This window comes from Notamacropus eugenii, chromosome 5, assembly GCF_028372415.1.
Source record: "Notamacropus eugenii isolate mMacEug1 chromosome 5, mMacEug1.pri_v2, whole genome shotgun sequence".
In the NCBI taxonomy this organism is placed as follows: Eukaryota; Metazoa; Chordata; class Mammalia; order Diprotodontia; family Macropodidae; genus Notamacropus; species Notamacropus eugenii.
This window is the reverse complement of record NC_092876.1, coordinates 155,624,495-155,647,015: the sequence shown is the minus strand read 5'-3', so window position 1 is coordinate 155,647,015 and position 22,521 is coordinate 155,624,495. Positions and strand designations below refer to the sequence as shown.

The 22,521-nt window shown below is 35.5% G+C and overlaps 1 protein-coding gene across 3 annotated transcripts in view; it reads left to right on the top strand.

Annotated features, from left to right (window-relative positions):
* The window catches only part of ARHGAP42 (Rho GTPase activating protein 42), a 379,722-nt gene that overhangs the window by 266,779 nt on the left and 90,422 nt on the right, over window positions 1-22,521 (top strand). For all 3 annotated transcript variants that reach the window (XM_072611294.1, XM_072611293.1, XM_072611296.1), the window contains exons 8-9: window positions 7,374-7,478; window positions 9,608-9,737. In XM_072611294.1, the coding sequence (XP_072467395.1) occupies window positions 7,374-7,478; window positions 9,608-9,737 (235 nt within the window). The remainder of the gene's footprint in view (window positions 1-7,373; window positions 7,479-9,607; window positions 9,738-22,521) is intronic.

Here is a 22,521-nt window from a genome sequence, read left to right as displayed (position 1 = left end):
CATCTTTTTTTTTTTTTATGTACCTCAAGCTATAGATCAGAAACTGTTTTCATCATCCTTATGTATCTGCCTAGGTAATAGTTACAGTTGCTTATTTGAGATGGTTGCAAATGTTATGAATGAATGAATGTATCAGTATATGAGTTATCTTAAAACATAAGCTGTCAGAAGACAAGATCTTCTAGAACACCAAAGTTTATTTAGAGACACAGGATAAATGCTAAATGAAATTGCCCATGGAATCAGTTTGACAGCTGTTGTTCCATTTTATAGTATTTTAGAGGTTATCTTTATGAATTCAATTCCACCCAATAAGCATTTGTTACTCATTTGCAATATACCTAGTACTGTGCTAAGTACTAGGGATATAAAATTAAAAGGATATAGGACCTGCTATCTAGTAACCTACCTTCCAGAGTGAGAGGTAATATGGTAGAGAAAAGCATGTATGCAGAAAGATATAGATAATATATTATTACAATACATATTAGATAAACAAAAATTATTTAGTTGAGAGAATACTAACTGGATGCATCAAGAAAGACCTTGTTGAGGAAGAAGCATTATAGATAAACCTTGAAGGGAGCCAAGGTTTTAAGAGTGGGATGGAGAGAGCATGAGTATTTAGGGACAGCCTATAAAGGAAGGAGATGGAATGTCATCTAAGTAACAGTAAGTAATCTGGATTGATTTAGAACATAGAATGCATCAGTCAAAATAATATCACATCTTTCTCGATAGTTGTTTGACATAATATACAATTATAAGTATAAATATTATTATAAATGTATCAGTTTATAATTTGCTTTTTGAGAGGTAAGCAGAATAATTACAAAGGGAAGAAAAACTTGTTTTCCATTTAATTGAGAATTTTAAGTTCAAGAAAACCAGCAGTTATAGACAGTGGGTAAAACATGCCAGTACTACATTATAAGATTCATGGAGAACTAGCATTTTAGCTGGTTGCTTATACATTTGTCAGTTTCTAGAAGTAATTGCTATCATTGTCTGGCGAGTTGCTGCTATACCCTCTTCATCTGCCCAATATGACAGATTTAGTCTGGAAAGTTGTGAGAGCCATGTAAACCTAAGCCATGTTTGAGGCAGTTTTTAAACTCACAGATTATACCTGGTTGTTAACTGGTAACTGGAAGTTTGTGGCGTAATGATGGGAGATGTGATCTGACTTAGTGATTTAAGGAATTAAACCTTTTTAATTCTAGTGCCTTCTTTTTGTTGTTTTTTTTCCGATTTATCCTAGAGGTAGTTTATTGTACTCTGTGGCTTAACCATCTCTCATGATTATAAATTAGAAAGTAATTATAGATTTGTAATGGTAGAGGGACTTTTGCTGGATACCCTCTCCCCCCACCAAAAAAATCTACCACTGTACCTTACACATCATAGGTCCTTAATATATATGTATTAAATTAGTCTCTAATTATGACATTAGATAAAAGTTGAAACTGATAATAATAGCTGGCATTTATACAGCACTTTAAGGTGTGTAAGGCTTTTTTAAAATACCATGTCCTTCTTATCTTCACAACAGTCCTGTGAGCTAGGTGTTATTTTCTTGATTTTATAGATGAAGCAGACAGAGATTAATTGACTTCTTCAAAATCACACAGCTAGTAGGTGTCAGAGGTCTTACCTGAACAAAGTTCTTCCTAACTCCAGGTTTCGTGCTCTGTGCACTGAGTCACCTAGCTGCGTACTTGATCTTTCCATTTCACATTGTAATGTGATGTGTTAAGGGCTTCTAATCTGAATGGGAAAATTGGCAAGTCACTCTTTTTTTTGGGGGGGGGGGGGCAGAATTATAGGCCATAGTCTTGTAGTAATTTAAGAGATATTATGAGCTTTGTTTTGGATAATGTCAATGCAAAGATCATCCCTCAGTCCCATCAGTGAAGGACAAAGTGAGCTCCTAAATGTTTTACTTTGCTGCCATCTTGTGGCACTTATTTTGATGAACCCTGTTAATGAGAAAACTGATAAACCGCACTAACACATGTTCTGCAGCATGAGAATTTTCTTTTGAATTGAATTAAACTCTCAGGTCAGGCCTTCTATATAGATTTGATTTAAAAATTAAATTTTGTCCCAAGTTGAAATACAAACTATAGTTTTTTCTGTTATTTATTAAAATGAAGAGATGAATGACAGAAATAACAATAGTGGTAATAATGTATATTATTATTATATGTTATATAATAATATATATTATTATATCATAATAATATAAGCATTTATATAGTGCTGTAATGTTTGCAAAATGCTTTAAATATGTGAATCCATGTGATCCTTACAACAGCCCTATGAGGTAGGTGCTATTATTATTTTCTCCATTTTATACAGAAACTGAAAGCCTTTGAGGGATTTACCCACAGTCACACAGCAAATAAGTGCTTAAAGTCCTGTCTTTCTTAGGATGTACTTTTAAAGTCAAGACATATGGGAGAATGTGTTTAAAGAAATTCCCATTGAAATTCTTTAATAATTATTTTACGAGGCTCAGTATAGAGCCATTGGCCAAGGTACACAACCTGGACATTCTAGGTGGGTCTCAGAAACAGAATCCCAAGGGTACTGGAAGAAAATAAGAAATCATTTGTTCTAGACTATCATCTTCTTTCTGAAAAATATATCAGCATCTGACAAACTCTAATGTGTTATAAAGGATCAAAATCTAGAGAAACAAAGGATGGTATTATTGTACCATTATTGAGAATTTTTAGTGTTTTTTCCTTTAAAGCTTCCACTGCTACAATATTATCTTACCTTCTTCTATTCAGCTCTCAAATGAAAAGAAATTTTGGGTCTCAGGACATTTGGTGTTTTGATGAAAAGATTTTTTCTAGGTTTTCCTCAAAACATTCTCTAATATTTTCATTTCTGCCTCAAAAGACACTATAGTAATATCTCTGACTGTATTCTTAGATGGACCGGGGAATTGTGTATTGGAACTTCAGAAAACTTCAAAGAATATTTCAGTAGGATCCCTAGTAAGCACATATTGGATGTATGCTTTGGTTTTATTTTTTATCCCTCTACATAGTTTTATGTTTATTACATGAGTTTCTTTAAATCAAATTACATTTTAAAGCAACAGTTTGATTTATATAGGCTACAACTTATGCCTCTAGGCAGAATACATGGGTCGTGCATGTGTGTGTGTGTTTTGACAAACCTATATGGCTAAAAAGGAATGTTATCTTAATGGTATTATATCCGATGTTCAGTAGTAGCTATAAACTTACATGCATTGAGTGAGGCAAAATTCGTAATGGAATACAACCCATTACATATTATTCATAAGGAATTAATGCAATTTCCCCTGATTTTGGGTAGTTATAGTTCTTTAAGAGTTAGACAAGAGGAGAAAAACCATCAATAAAAATAAAAAAACTTTTAAAGAAACTAAATAAGCAGTTAAAACTATTTCCCCACTGAGGACCAAAATACTTTTTGAATAATTGACAACTCCAAGAAGAAAAAAGCAGAATTATTTTTGTACTTAAAAGTAGAATCTATATTTGTTATAAATTATAGTGTATCTACCAGTTGAAGCTTTAGGCTTGTTATTTTCCCCAACAAGAATGACAGGATACGTTCTGTATATGAAAACTGATTCAAGTTTCATTTATCTCATAAATATGTACAAGGCAGATGCCTTTACTCCCTTCCCCCATCCTATGTAAATTCCTTGAGGACATGTACTATGTTTGGCACCAGAGATAGACAGATTAGAAAACTGTCCCTCCGCTGGAAGACCTTGCATTCTGCTAGGGAAAAGGTTCTTAGTCTTATTGTATGTCATGGACCTCTTCTACATTCTGGCAGAGCATATAATCACTTCTCAGAATGATGTTTGCTGCTTGCATTCATAATCGAAGGAAATCCTAACTTTCAGTTTGATGTTAATGAAAATAAAGGTGTAATTTTTTTCTCCATTCAAATTCAAGGACCCCCTGTAATTTATGGTGGTCCAGTTAAGAATCTCTGTATTATGGGTTTGGGGGTATAGGATAGGGAATGATAGCGCAAGAAGAGGAGTTCATGTAAAGTATTGTAGTAAGATTAAAGAAGTGAGAAAATATCTTCATATTTTGCCTCTCTGAATTGAACCTTAAAGGAAAATAAAGTATCTGAGAAACTGAGTTGATCAGGAAGTGTGGTGCATACAGTAGGTACTTATTTGCTTAATTAAAATGAGTATAGAGGGAGAAGAGAAGAGGACCCAGGACAGAATTTTAAATGGACACAAAATTATGTAACATAGCATAGACTGCACCTTATATCTGTTTATACAATCAGGGAATCTCAGGCTAGGGTCTTCCCTAACACAGCATATCCCCAGGTCTAGCAGAGAACACAATACATGCCACCCTTAGGTCACAGTGGACTGAAAACAGAGTGTCCAAGTAAAGTCCTCTTGGGGGTGTTACAGGCCGCCACCTGGCACTCTCAAGTGCACACATGCTCGAAGGAGCCAGAATCCAAGCTCTTAGCACTGCTCCAGTTCCCACTTCCAAGTCCTAAGAGGTGGCTGGGTGACAGAGCCTGGGTTCACATACAGGCAGTTCTCAGCTCCTGCTCCATGTTCCACCTCACAGGGAACAGGACTGCTACATTCCAAGCTCTCCCTTGCTCCTGCCTGAGTCCAGGCACAGCAGACTTCAGGGGCTCCAGCTCCCAGCCTCTGTCTCTGGCCCACATCACCCCAACTCTGGGACAGCTTGCCCTCCCCCAGCTCTTTTAGTATTTCATTCTAGTCCACTGTTCTAGTGTTCTCACAAGGGTTGGTATCAGAGGTCTCCTCTCCAAGCCTTGATGAGTAATTTACATTCACAGCCAGGGGCTCCTTAATAATGGCTAACTGTCCTTCCATTAGCAAGCCCACAAGGCAATATCTCACCTCAGCCTATATTTACGCACTTTCAACTAATAGACTCAGAGATAAAAGGCACAAAAACCTATGTGACTCAGCCCAGCTGTGAATTACCAGGGTTTGAGATTGATCCTTCAGATGTTTGCAATTTAACATGAGCCTAGGACACTGAACTCCAAGAAAAAAATCCCACTTTGCTTACATTTACAACCTCCTCTTTCTGTATTATTCTTTTGCACATTTTACTATGAATCCTCCAAAGAACATCTTGCATTTCAGTGGGTCAAATTAGTTTCTTCATTGATTGGCTATGTCTTTTCCATTTGAGTGAAGGGAAACCAGGTTGAGTGCACGTTCTCCACCTGCACTTTCCACTTCTTTGGTGCTATGAAGAGTACACCAATCTACTACCCCATGTTTCTATTTAGTATCTTTTAGCATCTCTTCTTCCTTTCTTACCTCTCCGCTCCTTTTTACCTGTCTATGTCAGCCTACCTTTCCAATGTCTGTATGCTCTTCTTTCCTTATCTGCCATTATGCCCCCTGAATTCCTGTTCTGTTGTTAACAGCCTGCCCTTAGTTTTAATTTTTTTTTTCCTTCTCCCCTTCTCTAATGTCATTTTTATACAAATCTTGCATGTACTCCTATGTGTACATGTTGGTTTTTACCTAACAGATTATAAGCTCCTTGGGGGCAGACACTATTCTCTTTTCTTTGTATTCTTTATTATAGAGGAAGTAGTTAACCCACTAACAACATCACAGATAGAAATTACCAACTAAATTACAGTATTTTTGCATTTAGCTCAGTTCATGCAGCATAGTAGGTATTAACAATCAACAAACACTTATTAAGCACCTATTGTATACCAACCAACACAGTAATCTGGGAATACAAAGAATCAAACAATCTCATCCCTCAAGAACTTACATTTTATAGAGGGAGGCAACATGTACACATAGAAATATAGATACAATATAGGATAGAGACAGGGACTGGACTTGTGATTTCATTAGTATAGGTAACTGTAGAGTAAGGAAGCACCTGCTACCATGGCAGGTTCATATCTTCTTTGCAATTTACAGTTTTTCTAGAGAACTATCTAGAACACAGAAAAGCTAATTAACTTGCTTCGTGTCATATAACCAGTATGTGTTGGAGGCAGTATTTGAACCCAAGTCTTCCTGGTTTCAAGGCCAGATCTATAGCCATTATACCACACTGTCTCTCCTGCAAAATATGTATAAGATAATTTCCAGGTAATTTGAGGGGGGAGGGTAGGGAGAAGGCACTAGCAGTTATGAAGCGAATGTGGAGAGACTTCATTGGGAAGATCATGTTTTAACTACGTGTTGAAAGAAATTAGGGATTGTCATAGTGAAGATGGAAAGAGTTTGATTTGGCATGGGGCAAAAATTGTAAAGAGACACAGACTATTGAATGTCTCAAGTAGAGGTACTACATGAAAGTCAGTTTGGCCAGACTTAAAGAGTGCGTGAATATGTTTTCTTTGTTTTCAGGCAGAATGAACATCTAAACCAATGTTACATAAGACAGGAATCCTAAAATATGCTTATTGTTTGGGAGTGTGCTTTAACATAAGTGGGCATTTAGCTTCAGGGAAGAGTAGTTATCTTATGAGTATCATGATCATAATCACTCCTAGTGCCGAGGCACTAAGGGTTGAAAAGGGGATGAAAATCACTTTCATAATCAGGTCATCTCCCATGTTAGGAGACAATCTTCCATTGACACAAGGGAATTGGCAGGATGACCATTTGCTTTTTCACTTAACCTGTGACACTTTGCAAGACATTTTCTTTTAAAAAGAAAATTGATGTATTTTGCTTTTATATCACGTTTCTCAATTATCCTTCCTCCTCCAGCTCAGTTTAGCAAAACTAACTAATACATGTACATTATATATAGTGCTTCCTATCCAAGGTCCCCTATTTCTGTTTAAAAAACAGCAACAAAAAAACCCCAAGTAGTAAAATCCCTTCTCATTATCTTTGCCCAAACTTGCTTGTTATAATTTCACACAGTAAGCACTTACTGATTGCTTATTGACGGCTGAACACATTCAGTTTGGATTGTTTTATTATTCTTTTCATTTGTTTACATTGTTGTCATCGTGTATGCAGTTTTCTTCTTTTTGCTTACTTTGCTTTGGAACAATTCATGTATTTCTTCCCATGCTTCTATGAATTCTTCATAGGCATCATTTCTTAGTGTAGTGTAACATCCATGGACCCTAATTGGATTAGCTATTCCCTAATTAATGGACATCTACTTGGCTGCTCATTTTTACACAAAGTACTGCTATAAATACTTTTGGTATATACAGGACCTTTCTTTTGGTCTTCATCCTCCTAGAGTTTACACTTAACATTAGAATCTTTGGGTCTCAGGTTGGGGCATTTTAGCCATTCATATTTTCAGTGTTCTCATAATACCTTTCTTTTTTGTCCTTTGCAGCTTTTGTCCTTCCTTCAGGGATTATTCACCTTTTACCATGAAGGATATGAACTGGCTCAGGAATTTGCACCCTACAAGCAGCAGTTGCAATTCAATTTGCAGAATGTAAGATTCTCTATTAATACCATGTTATAACTAAATGGGGTTTTTATTCAATAGAATTTTCTTTTTTCCTTAATAGTATTTTACTTTTTTATTTTTTTTCCAGTTTCATATAAAGATACATTTTTGTAAAATTTTGAGTTCCAGATTTTTCTCCCTCCCTCCTCCCCTTCCCCCTACCCAAAGCAGCAAGAATTCTGATTCAGGTTATATTTGTGTGTGTGTGTGTGTGTGTGTGTGTGTGTGTGTGTGTACGTGTACATGTATACACACATACACAATCATGTAGAACTACTTTCTAACAAACTATTTAAACCGTGAACTTTCTCAAAAAGCAAGCTGTACATACATTCAACCCTTAATAGTTAGAACTGACAAAGAACTTGTCAGATGACAAAGAAGACTTGTTTGAATTGCCAAAGCATCTGTATTTCAGAGAAATTATGAGCAACAAAAAGACATAGTGGATCTAGGAGTCAGAGGGCCTGCATTTAAATCATGGTTCTGCTTCTTCTGACCTATGTGAACTTAGGCAAGTTACTGAACTACTTTAGGTCTCAGTTTCTGAAAAATGAGGTTCTTTAGACCAGAAGATCTCTTTCTAAGGTCCTTTCTAGGTCTCAGTGTGTTATGAATTTCATATGCATAGTTGGGGAATAGGTTAGAAAAGGAGAATGTTTGAGAGAAAAAAATCATAGTCACTGTGGCCTGGCAAACAACTATTTTACTCAAGTGAAAAATGTTTTTAAAACCAAAGAAATTGTTTTCTGCTTAAAATTTTTAAATAATTTTTAAACTTTCTCCAAACCATGCATTTTTTTAAAAAAATTCTACTTTTGATGTTCTTTCTTAAAAAGTTTCTTCCCACCCCATACTTATGAGGAGAGGGGTACTTGTTGCTAGATTTTTCTATCTGATTTTCAATACATTTTGACATTTTAATAATAAAAATAATAGATAGCATTTTCATAGTGCTTGAAGAGAATTTACAGGGCATTTTACAAGTATTTCATTTTGTCTTCATGACCGTTATAGGAGGTAGTTGATTTTAACATAATCGACATTCTGCAGATAAGGAGCCTGAGGCATAGAAAGGCTAAGCAATTTGCCCAGGGTCATTAGTAATTATCTGAGGTCAAAGTGGAACTCAAGTGTTCCTGACTTCAGGTCCAATATTCTACCTACTCTACTATGTACTTGTCATTTTTTTAAAATGTCTCCATTTTGAAGTTATTTTACTATTACCAGTCACTGCAAGTCTGCCTTAACATGAGTTAACTTAATAATAAATGAGTTAATTCCAAGTTATTACTAAATGAGTTAATTCTAAGTTAATACTAAATGAGTTATTCAACCAAGAATTGAATAACTTAGAAACTTTGGGAGATTCATTAACTTTTTTCAGGTCCTTTCAGTTATTAGAATAGTGATTAATGTCTAGTTTATTATGAATGAGAGTAGTATTTATAGAAAGCAATTCAATGTTCATATTTTCTAGGAAATCAACTGTAAGCATTATGCCTGCTTAAAGCTATTGTATAAATTTGAAATAAGGATCTTTTTTCTAATATTTGGCCATTGACTTGCACCAGGGCTTGGAATGAGAAATGAGGGAGGAAACATTTTGTAACACTGTAAGTATAACTCAAGAGAATGTAGGAAAACTTCCCACTAAATCTTCATTTTAATTTAGGATAAATATTTCAAATAATTCCAAAATGGAGTTTATTTTTATATTATGACCAGTTAAGGGAAACAGTAGGGTGGCAGAATAGGAGACTTAGAACTGTGGAGAGAGGAGAAAAAAGAAGGCAGAGAAGGATGGAGAAATGCACACTGAAAGAGAAATAGAAGAGGGTGTGTAAAACAGAGACAGAAGCTGGCACATACAGAAAGATGGGCAAGTATACATTATGATTAGACACAGAGATAAACTCTTAATATGTTGAAATGCTGTTGCAAAATTCTTTTAACATGTGTTTTTGCAGTTCTAATAAGTGGTGATATTTCTGTTTGGTAGTTGCCATATAGACTTATGAAATGAAAGTTGAAGGTCAGGTCTCACTTTCCAGATGAAGATTTCTGACCCTTGGTTTATATGTTTACTATTAAATTTTTGTTTTCTCTTTCAGACAAGAAATAATTTTGAAAGCACTCGTCAAGAGGTTGAGAGATTAATGCAGAGAATGAAGTCTGCAAATCAAGATTACCGTCCTCCAAGTCAGTGGACCATGGAAGGGTATCTTTACGTACAAGAGAAACGTGAGTCAAATCTTATGATTTACCAGAAGGCAAAATAAAAAAAGATGGAAACATGATATTTAATAACTGTTACATTAACTGCTGACCAGGTTACTAACATCTTGAGAGGGAGAGCTTGAAATTGCTTAGTGCCATAGTATCTTTTAAGTTTGAATATGCTGGTGATATAAAGTGAGATAGTCCTTGCCTGCATGGAGCTTATGATAAGTTTAAATTCATAAAGAGGAGCAGGGGCTGGGGAAGGGAGTTTTGGCTTGGAGAATCACAAGGATGTTGAATGAAGCAGTATAAGAATAGATTGCCATGCCCTTTCCAAAATTAATTGCAATGTTGATTTGTTCACTGTTTCCAGAGCAAGAGTTAAAAAATTAAGGGTATAGGTGGAGTACCAGTGCAGATGGCAAAAGGATGCAATCAGCTAGGGACGGTGACATCCTGTGGAGATAGTACTTTACTTGTTAAACTTGAGATGGAGTTTTATTAACATGTATGTGACAAAAAACCTCAATGAGAACCAATTACAGTTCTCAGCTATTTTTAACACTTATTTCCTAACCTTCCATTCAGACTTCAGAGTGCCAGCTTGACACCAAATAACTAGCCAATTTTATACCTGAAAAAAATGACTGGATATAGATTTAAATTAGATAAACCTTATTTAGAGGACCCACAGTTATATGAGTACAAAGATGATTGATCTCGAGACAGACTTTTATTTTTACTTTATAGGAACTTTGAAATGAAGATTTAAGTACTAAGTTTAAGCTCTAAAGTGGATTTGTTCTTTGCCACATTCGTTAAAGGACATAAGCACAGAGTGTCAGTGTTCACCATTATGTGCAAGAAAAATAGCACTCTGCCTTCTGAAATCTAACTGGTTTTTCCCAGATTTATCTCTCACTTGTTCTGGTCTGACCTGAAGTCTCCTATCCATTGTCCAAGTTCTATTTGGGGTCTCTGAGGTTTCTGACATGCACCTGCTCATTGCTGAGTTACCTAGTCAGTCTTGAGGCTTCTGTTCCTAAGACTCCGTAAGTCTTGGCTTTACTCAGCTTCTGGTTCCCCAGGTTTAGCTCATTGGTTGATATATGTTATAAACATGAATAGTCATATGAACCTAATCCTTGTATTATGCACATGACCTCTGCCAGCACTGCTCTATTGTACATGCGTTAACTCATGGGGGTATATCATTTTAGCAGCTGTCATTATGTCATGCAGGACATTATAGACTACTATAATAATCCACTACACCCAGAATTCAAAAATGCATACCATTTCATCATTTAAACATTTTTATTATGTTTAGGGTAATGCTAAAATTGTTTAAATTTCCTAAGTAAACATAAACTAGGCATCAGGTATCAGTATTCTAGGTCCAGCTCTTCTAATTCTTCTAGACGAATTTTTGATTTATTGAAGTTCTTAATGCCCTTCTGAACAATAGTCACTGCAATTCATGCTGACCTTGGAAACATTTCCCACTAGGGGAAGATGTAGTCCTGCCTGGAAAGAGGTGGCTGTGTGTTAGCTCATAGAGGACTTTTAGTTGGAGTAACCTCCTTTGGATTCAGCAACTAAAATTATGTTTACATAGTGAGGGGAAAAGTTTGATTGAAAATGATTAATCTAGTTTTAAAATTATTTTATTGATCTAATCTGGATACCTATACTTGTAAGCCATGGTGCAGAAATCTATCATTCACACAAACCAATAATGGAATTGATTTTTTTTTAGTGCTTATTTCAGTGGCAACATATGAAAAGAAGGCAGTAATATTTTGAATACTGTAGAGGAGTGCTGAGGAGATAAGTCCTTACCTGTAAAGACTGGGATAGAGTGCATTCTAGGAGTATTTCTGATGTATACCAAAACAGTGGATTTATTTTTATAATTGCAAACTATATGATGAAGTAGAAATGGCATTTAAGATAGCTTCCGGATAAGCATCTGGATCTGATCAAATACCTAAATACATTGTGTGTGTACATATTTGTATACATATATATATGTATTATATATATATATATATATATGCATAAATATTGTTATTTTCAGTCATTTCAGTCATGTCCATCTCTTTGTGACCCCATTTGGGGTTTTCTTGGTAAGGATACTTCTGTGATTTGCCATTTCCTTCAACTCATTTTTATAAATGAGCAACTGAGGCAAACAGAACTAATGTGACTTTCCCAGGGTCACACAACTAATTAGTGTCTGAGGCCAGATTTGAACTCATGAAAATGAGTCTTCCTGATTCCAAACCCAGTCCTCTATCTACATGTCACCAAGTAGCATGTGCATCCCCCCCCCCCCCATTTGTCTCTAGGTACATATTGTGTAATATTTTATATATTATAAAATCTATAAAAATGTTTTATATGCAATGATCATATTCTGTTACCTACATTTACTTGTATCTTCTCTATATAGCTTTCAAAAATCTAAGTTGGTTGGTGAGTTTCCTGTTTTCTCCATCCATTTCTTCAGATAACTACCTTCTTACCCCTCATTGGAATAGATTCTCTTTATATGTTTATTCACAATTTCATTTTTGACAGCTTCCTTATCCTGCCTGTGCTCTCATCCCCCATAGAATTTTTGCTCATGAGATCTTATTTATCCTTACTTTAAACCCTTTAAAATCTGCTTTCTTATAATCTAGTGTGCATTCCAGAGTACATTTAGCTTTATTCCCCTTTTTTATTACAGACTTTCATAGGGACTGATAATTTCCCTTCAACATTCCCATTTCTCTCCTAGCTTCTGGGTCTTCCCTGTTAGTACAAATCAGATAGAATTTTTTAAAAAAAAAATTCCCCTTTGTTGAAAGGGGAATCTTCCCCTTTTGGAAGGTGAAATTATCATTATGACAAATCAGGAAATGATGAGCTGTTCTTTTGGCAGGGAAAAGATCATATATAGTATGTCTCAGGATAATTTAGATCTTTCATCACTACTAGATCGTGCCTCTTTGCCAGACTTATGATCTATTTCTCAGGCTCATAATCTGTTTTCTGTCTATGTTCATTTGATTATTGTTTACTCCAATACAAAAATTGCTTTTTCTTTTTTCATTGATCTGCACCATACCCTTCTGGGTCCTTTATTTCCTCACATTAGTACCTCTTCTTAATACATAACATCACCTACCCCATACCCACAGTAACTTCTTTTATTGCTTCTATGGTAAAATATAAACTTCTTAGCCTGGCATTTCAGGCCTTCCTCTACCGTACTGAGCCTACCTTTTCAGACATTTTTTTTTTTCCTGTCATTCCTATTCACTCATGGTACGTTACAGGGAAATTGGAGTACTCCTTGTTACCCTAAATTTTGCATTCCATTTCCTGCCTCTTTCAATTTACAAAAAGTATCTCCCATACCAGGAGCATACTCTGTTTTTTTGCTTATCTTCCTTTAAGATTAAAATCAGGTGTCACCTCTTTAGGGAAACCATAGTTGAACCTATCTTGATTATTAGTGTTTTCTTCAAATTGAGATATATTTACTTAACTATATATATGTTGTATCTATTTCCAAATTCTTTCTTCCAGTGGAAAATAAACTTCTTGAAGGTAGGAGCTCTTTCATACTTGTTTGTTTATTGTGTTTTTAGCCCTAGTGCTAGCATACTGTAGATAGTAAGAGCTTATTTAATTGATGGGATAATGAATTGCAGTTTTCAAGTGTAAAGGATGATGATATGATAATGATGAACAGTATTGATGCATTCTAACAGATTTCAGTAATGCAAACAAATAACTCCTTAGTAATCTCAAACTTACTGCCTTGGGGGCATTTTATTTGTTTTTATTTTAGGTTGATCACAGCTTCCCCTGCACCCACCTCAAGATACATTTTTTTAAAACTTTTGATCTTCTTCCAGTACATTACAACTTTTTTTTATTGGAAACTTTTAATTTAAATTTTTTCCTAAACACGTTTTTTATTTTCTTTATATTTTTTCCCAATTTATTTATTTTTAATTTTCAAGATTCACTTCCGTAAGTTTTAAATTTTCTCCCTCTCCCTCCCCTCACCCTCTTCACGATGACATGCAATCTGATATAGGCCCTACACATACTTTCCTATCAAACACATTTTCATATTAGGCATGTTGCATAGAAGAATTATAACAAAGTAGAAAAATGATGAGAAAGAAAAAAATACAAAATAAAACAAAAAAGACAAGAGTCTGCTTAGCTTTCTATTCCAACTCCATAGTTCTTTCTACCATTTCCAACTTTCCTACATCTTCTCCAACATTTATCATTTTCCTGTTTTGTAATGTTAGCCAATCTAATAGGTATGATTTGGTACCTCAGAGTTGTTTTGAATTGTATCTTTCTAATCAGTAGTGACTTAGAACATTTTTTCATATGTATATAGACAGCTTTAATTTCTTCCTCTAAAAACTTCCTGTTCATATCCTTTGACCATTTATCAATTGGGGAATGACGTGTATTCTTGTAAATTTGACTCAGTTCTCTATATATTTTAGGAATGAGGCAAATTTCACAAACACTAGTGGTAAAAATTATTTCCCAGTTTTCTGTTTCCCTCCTAATCTTGGTTGCATTGGCTTTGTTTGTGCAAAACTTTTCAATTCAATGTAATCAAAATTCTCCATTTTGCATTTCATAATGTTCTCTATTTCATGTTTGGTCATAAATTCCTCCATTCTCCATAAATCTGACAGATAAACTATGCCTTTCTCCTCTAATTTGTTTATAGTATCAGCCTAAATAATGTACCTATTAGGACTTTGTTTTGGTACATGGTGTCAGATGTTGGTTTATGCCCAGTTTCTGCCATACTGTTTTCCAGTTTTCCCAGCAGTTTTTATCAAATACTTAGTTCTTATGGTCTTTGGGTTTATCAAACAGTAGATTACTATAATCATTGATTACTGTGTCTCATGTACCTAGCCTATCCCACTGATCTATTTCTTAGCCAATACCAAGTCATTTTTTCCCCAGATTTATTAATTTGTTTTCAGTTTTCAACAATCCTTTCATAAGTTCCAAATTTTCTCCCCCTCCCTTCTGCCTTCCTCCCCAAGATGGCATGGAATCTTATATGGGCTCCACACATATATTCCTATTAAACACATTTTCACATTAGTTGTGTTGCATAGAAGAATTAAAATGAATGGAAAAAACCATGAGAAAACCAAAACAAAATAAAACATAACAAAAGAGAAAATAGTCTGCTTCATTCTCTGTTCTGACCAGTTCTTTCTCCGGATAGGGATAGCATTTTGCATCATGAGTGCTTTGAAAATGTTTTAAGACCTTGCGTTGCTGTGAAGGGCTAAGTCTATCAAAAACAGCCTTTGCACACTGTGGCTGTTACTGTGTATAATGTTCTCCTGGTTTTGGTCACTTCACTCAGCATCAGTTCATGTAAGTCTTTTCAGGATTTTTTGAAATCTGCCTGTTCATCATTTCTTATGCACAACAGTATTCCATTACATTCATATACCACAGCTTGTTCAGCCATTCCCCAGTTGATGGGCATTCCCTCAGTTTCCAGTTCTTGGCTACCACAAAAAATAAATATTTTTGTACATATGGTTCCTTTTCCCATTTTTGTGATCTCTTTGGGATACAGCCCTAGAAGCAGTGTTGGGTTGGGTCAGAGCAGTTGGGTCAAAGGAAATACCAAATAGTTTTGATGATTGGTGCTTTTATAATACAATTTAAGATCTGGCATGGCTAAGCCACCTTCCCTAGCATTTCTTTTCATTAATTCTCTTGATATTCTAGACCTTTTGTTCTTCCAGTGAAATTTTGATATTATTTTTTCTAGCTCTACAAAATAATTTCTGGTAGTGTGATTGGTATGGCATTGAATAAGTCAATTCAATTAGGAGGAGTTGTCATTTTTATTATATTAACTTGGTCTACTCATGGGCAACTGATGTTTTTCCACTTATTTAGATCTGACTTTATTTGTGTGAAAAGTGTCCATATAGTTCTTGGGTTTGTTTTGGCATGTAGACTGCCAAATATTTTATAATGTCTAGAGTAATTTTAAATGGATTTTCTCTATCTCTTGATGTTGGGCTTTGTTAGTAAGATAAAAGAATGCTGATGATTTATGTGGATTTAGTTTTATATCCTGCTGCTTATTTCAAGTAGTTTTTTACATGATTCTCTAGGATTCTCTAAGTGTATCATCATATCATCTGCAAAGAATGATAACTTAATTTCTTCCATGCCTATTCTAATTCCTTCAATTTCTTTTTCTTCTCTTATAGCTAAAGCTAACATTTCTAGTACAATACTGAATAACAGTGGTGATAATGGACATCCTTGTTTGACCCCTGATCATATTGGAAATGCATTTAACTTATCCCCATTACATATAATGCTTGCTGAAGCTTTTAGGTAGATGCTACTTATCATTTTAAGGATGCTACTTATCATTTATTCCTTTGCTCTCTAGTGTTTTTAATAGGTAAATTACAGATTTCTGATCCCGATGATGTCTAAGGCAGCTGTCTCAATTCCAGGCAAACTCAAAAGAAATTAGTATGTGCAATAAATATTAAGAGTAGATGGACACATTTTTGAATTTAGGATATCCATGGGAAAAGAATTCATTAAACTACCTAGACGTTACTGATGATATGGATAGAAAATGGTTTATTCTAGCGCAGGTCAGCACCTCACTCTGCCCCTATATTTTTAGAGAATTGTTTTGGGGCACTGAAATGTTAAATGACTTGCCTGAGTCCCATAACCATTATTTGTCAGGGACAGAATTTAGATGGAGATGTTCCTGGCTTTGAGGTGAGCTTTCTTTATCAACTATACCAAATTGACCCTTTACTTATAAACCATTAAAAATACCACTTAACACTGAATGTTAAAAGAAGCAATAATACCTTTTCATGAGATATCTGTTTAATTAACAACCATTATTCTGTACATATTGGTTTAATGTTTCACCTTCCACTTCTATCTTTTTGAGTTAGAGACTAGCACTCCATCCATTATACCACACTGTATTTTGGTAAATTGCGTTCTATATATCAGAATTTTTCACAAATATTATAAAATTGTGAATCATTATAAAATATTGCTACAAATCTGAATAGAAAATAATTACAATGATTATTTTTGTTTTATAAGATACTTTATACCCCATAATTTAAAAACTAGAGGGATTTATGCATTGAAATTAAATATGACCCCAGGGGCTTTTTAATAAAAATGTTTTTTTTATTTCTTTACATTTTTCTCCATATAAACATGTTTATATATAAATTCGTTGGCATGTGGTTTTGAAGCCTGGCCGTATAATAATATTATTTATCACAGTAGTGACTAGAGTGCTTCAAGCTTTCAGCTTCACAGTACCTAAGATGGAGACATGGCAGAGGAGGAGGGTTTTAATTCGTGAATTTCCTACAGAGTTTGGGTCATAAGCTAATAAGTTTTCTTAATGGAAAATTAAGTGAACATATTACTATAGAATTGGGCTAAAATAAAATTTATGTTGTACAAATTCAGTATGATTTATTGTAGTAGATATCTCTAACTCCTCTAAAGAGTGAAATTACAAATGAAAATGGTGCACATTCTTGACATATATAAAGGGTAAGGGAAAAAAGCAAAAGAAAAATGTCCTTGCTTCATTAAGTAGCGAAAGACAAAACTGAAGACCCTTGTTTTGAAAGAATCTGGTCATTAATTTTATTTGTGGTTATAAAAGTCCAATTATTATAAGGTCAGTCATCTTTTTTCAAGAGACTTTATATACTTATTTTATTGTTTTCATATTGATTATGAAACCTTCCACATAATGCTTTTTTAAAAATGCCATTAAATTATTACTCAGCATGAAAGGTTGTCTCATTTATGCTTGGTATGTGACAATCTTTTCTTAACATCATCTCAGTCAGTAAGCATTTATTAAGTGCCTTCTGTGTGCCAGACCTTGTGCTAGGTGCTGAAGTCACAAAAGAAAACAAAAGACAGTTCCTGCCCTTAAGTAGCCACAGTTTAATGGGGAAGACAACATGTAATCAAATATGTACAAGCAAGCTTTGTATAGGATAAACAGGACATTTAGGAACAGAGAATTAGGCACCAGAATTAACAGGTGTTGAGAATGGATTCTTGTGGAAGGTGAGATTTTAGTTGGGACATGAAGGAAGCCAAGGAAACCAGGAGTTGGAGATGAGAGGAAAAGCATTATGGCATTATGATATACACACCATGCAACAAAGACAGTTATTTGATTTCTTGCAGAAAATAATTTCTGAAAGCTACAGAAAAGGGAATTTCTCAACTGTGAACACTTTTAACTTCCTTCTCAGTTATACATACACCCTACCTGCCTTGTCAATTAGAGTGCCACATAGCTGGTAATCACTCAGTAAATGAATGCTACTTTCCTGCAACTAGTTTTTCAAAAGAAAATGGTCCTCTTAGAGTATATCATCATACATCTGGAATGATTTTAATCTACAGAACTGTTGCTGTAAGAACATGATGTGAACACCCAGTTTTCTTTCTGAAACACACAGCAGTTGTTGATTTGTGAGAAATTTCTGTAGTGATTAAAAAGGTTTGAGAGACATAATTTCTGGGTAATTTCATCATTTTATTAATAGGGTCGTCACCTTTGTAAATAAAAAGGATGTTCATTTGACTGCTTCTCTTACACCAAAGGCAATTATGGTGGTGGGCTCACGGTTTTTATACCCTTCAAAGAGTAGGTGTTCCCTGGGGGGGTGGAGTGGGAATCAACCCTGATTGGTTGTTGTTGTGTTTGTCCTTCATTTTCAAAGAGGACAGTGATATGAGTGAGATGATGACATAACTTGCAGCTGACTTTGATTTGAGTGAGGGAGGGCTATGCACAGCCACCAGCCTCACTTTTTCCTCCAGAGTCATCTAGGTTCAGTGGCCAGATATTCATCACGACAACTGGAGATGGCCCAGGATGCAATGGGAGACCCTGACCCTTTTAAGCTAAGGTCTTTTCAGGTTCTCACTCTGAATGAGGTAAAGCCTATTCAGTGAATTGGCCTCTTTAAGGAGTGAGTCAAATCACGAGTCATGTCGTCATCTTACTGATGTCATGGTCCTCTCCAGAAAAAAAAGGACAAATCACCCTGAGTGGTTAACAATTAACGAGAGAATGACTGTTACAATAAAGGTCTGAGAATGACAATGTGTCACCCTTGGACTGAGAGACTATCTGTATACCCAGACCACCCCCAAGCCTTGGGCAATTTAGGTAAAAGGGTCTGTCTCCACCCAAGTTTGATTGGATGGCATTCACCTGGGATTAGAGATTCCTTGTAAGGTTGGGTGGGATCTGATAGAGAAGGCTAACTTAACCTTCAGAGACTGAGGTCTTGAAAACAGGGAAAAGGGAAAACTCTGAATCTTCTCAAATCATTGGTTATCAATAATCATTTCTCTCCATTCTCTCTTGTTGAAGGTCTTGGGGTAGAAGCTGGATAACTACTCATCAGGATTTTATAACTGGAGTTAATGCTTTGGAATTCAGTTCAATCAGATGACTCTTGTAGGTCTCTCCCAGTGCTGTAGTTGTGCAACTGCATAGTGGTGTTGCTATACAAAGATTACTACTTTCTTATTGTCAGGAGCGGATCACTTAACCTGGAGTCAGGGAGGCCTTTGTGTAGATTCGCACCTATCCCTCTATACCTTTGTCCCCTTCTGGATCACTGCAATATCATGGCAAACCCCATGGATAGTATTAAAATGCTCAAAGATGAGACTTTGGAATGGTATACTGTGCTTCATGGGGCCACAGAGAGTTAGACATAACTGAGTAACTGAATGATAACCACAGCAAATCCACACTCTTCTACTGACCCCATTCTGAACTTCAAGCATTGTACTATAACCTGCCCCACCTGAAGTCTGATTTTTTTTCTTTTCTATGAATTGTAATAGTAAAGAGTCACTGCCCCTACTGCTGCAAAAGGCATCATTGTGTTGTTGGAATGGTCAGGAATTTAGAGTCAGAAGATCTGGCTTCAAATTTTTAATTTTCAGCTTACTACTTGTTTGATTTTAGGCAAATCACGTTGTTTCTTGATGCAATTAGATGGCATCCTGTTAGACTGGGAGACTGGAGGTCTTGAGGTTGAATCTGGCCTTAGGTACTTATGAGCTCTATGACCCTGGATGGTTCAGTCACTCAGTTTTTCAGCCTCAAGTTTTTCATCTATAAAATGAGGATAATAATAACACCTGCCTTAGGGTTGTTGTGAGGATCGTAAGACCACAGGTAAAGTGCTTTGCAGAATTTAAATATCTGCATAAATGGTAGCTATCTTTATTTTTATTTTTGAACCTGAATTTTCTCATCTAAATAATGAGATTTTTAAGATTCCTTTCGACTTTAAATCGTGAATATTAATAAGAAGATTAAATTAAGGCATGATGAAATTCTTTGGTAGCTGTGGTATTTTGTTTTGCTTTCCATCTCTTATTTTTTCCCTTTCAGTAGAAAAATACTGAAAAGATGGGAGTGAGAGTATTTTTAAACCTACCTTTCCCCAAAGTATATGATAGTATTGATATCTCTGACTTCCTTTAAGTCCCAGCTAAAATGCCACCTTCTACAGAAAGCCTTCCTTGGCCCCTCTTAATTCCAGCGCCTTCCCCTTTGTCAGCTATTTTTTATTTGTCCCATACATAGCTTGTTTTGTATATATTTGTTTGCATATTGTCTTCCCTGTTGAGTTGTAAGTTCCTTGAGGGCAGGGGCTATCTTTTGCCTCCTTTTGTATCCCCAGTGTTTAGCACAATGCCTGGCACATAGTACATGCCTAACAAATGCTTGTCAATTGATTGAGTAGGGCTTTTTATTAGTGTTCTTATAGGGCATAGTGGTATAGATTTAAATTTTCTCATGCTTACCAAAATGTAGAGAAAAAGTTCCTTTGCCTTTTGAAGTCAACATGCATATTTCTTCAGCAGATACATCCTCAGCCCTCTTGTGACATGTTGTCTTCTATTTTTTGAGCAGCTTTAGTCTCATTTGTACTTGTATCATTGTTCTTAGTTTCACTTTGGTCACTTAGCAGTTACTTCTTTCCGGTGACAGAAGAGTGATGCTACGTAGTCAGGTAGGATAAGATTTTCTTTTACCTGGGAGCAAGGGACCTCTTTATAGTCACAAATAAGCCTGAAAGAGTGACTCTAAACAAAGCTGAACAGAATTTGCTTGAGTTTTGTTTTTCTTTAGTCTCCAATGTAAAGAAGTTACCAGTTACATAGTTAATTTTAAAGATTGAAAATTGGAGGAATAACTGTACATTTCATGATTTAAAATATTCATTGTTGTTACTCAATTTGTTGAGGTCTGGGAACCGTATTGAAGTTTGGGGTGCTCGGGACCCCAAAGTATCAACACTCTGGGTCTTGCCGAATGAATTTGACTCAAGACTTCTTTCAGCCAAAGTAAAACAAAGTTTGTTAAAGGTTTGCCATATTGGGTTGACGCTTAAGGAGTCTAAACATTTGTGACACTAGTATTGACAACCAGGCCAGATAGAATCTCAGCTAGACAGAGATGGAGCTGGATTGAATCTGATAGCCTTCATGGAGGCGAGATGGACCTTATGTACAGAAGGACCCTGGGAAAGATCTAGAGGTGTTCTAGTAGTCTGGGAGGAGGGTCTAAGGAGGATCTTGATGAGACTGGGGTAACTAGTGATGTAATCAAGGATGGGAAACAGCTGGAGGCAATTGAGAGGTATCTGACAATGGAGAGCTTGGGTGGGAAGTAATCAAGGATGGGCCAGGCTAGGTTTAGGGTAATAGATGAGAGTATGAAAGTCCAGATTAAGTGGGAAGATTCAAGGGGAGTTCAAGGAGGTTCCCAGAGTCTGTACCCCATTAATTCTCCATATGTTTCCTTCATTTTTTTTCATTAATGGATATTGTGCCATGCTTCCAGTGGCAAAATTTGAATTTGATATTAGTAATGTTTCATTAATTTAACAGAAAATTATTAACAATTTGTATTTCACTAATTATATGCATCTCCAACCCTGAACTTTGGTTCTCAAGGTGTTGGAACACAAAATGTTTCAAGTTTTTTTCAATAGAAACTCATAAAGTGAACAATTGTCTGTTCTAAAAATAGAGAATTCATAGATTTGTGATGAGATTTTTTTTTTTATAATGGCTTTTGATAATATAACATCTTACAGTTTGGGGAGAATTTTCACATGTCATCTCATTTGGTCCTCACAACTCTGAGATGTAGGGAGGGCCTGATTTGCCTGCATTTCCAAATGGAGAAACTACAACTCATAAAGGTTAGTACACAGCGCAGGGTCACAGATGCAGTGATGTGGAACTGGGGCTAGATCCCACATTGTTTGACTTCCAGTTCAGTCCTTATTTTCCCATAATATAACTCTTTGTCTCTTTTAGAAGCATTGTTCAGTTGATTTCTTACTTTGGCTATTTCTGTGTATATGTGGCAACAAAACAATATTCTTTTAAATCTCTTTTAAAATAGCACTTGCTGCAAGATTTGTTACCAGTTACCCTGTAATACTAATGCCTTCCTCTGTTGTGTCCAATTTATGTTGTATATTTCTTGTTTATTCATAGTTGTGCAATTTCTCTTCCATTGGTAGTTTCTTGACAGTAGGAACTAGTTTGTTTGTTTGGTTTTGCCTTTCTTTGTTTCCCTTGCACTTAGCACAGTGCCTCCAACATAATAGGCATATAATAAATGCTTTTTGGTGAAGAAAGATTGTAACAGTGA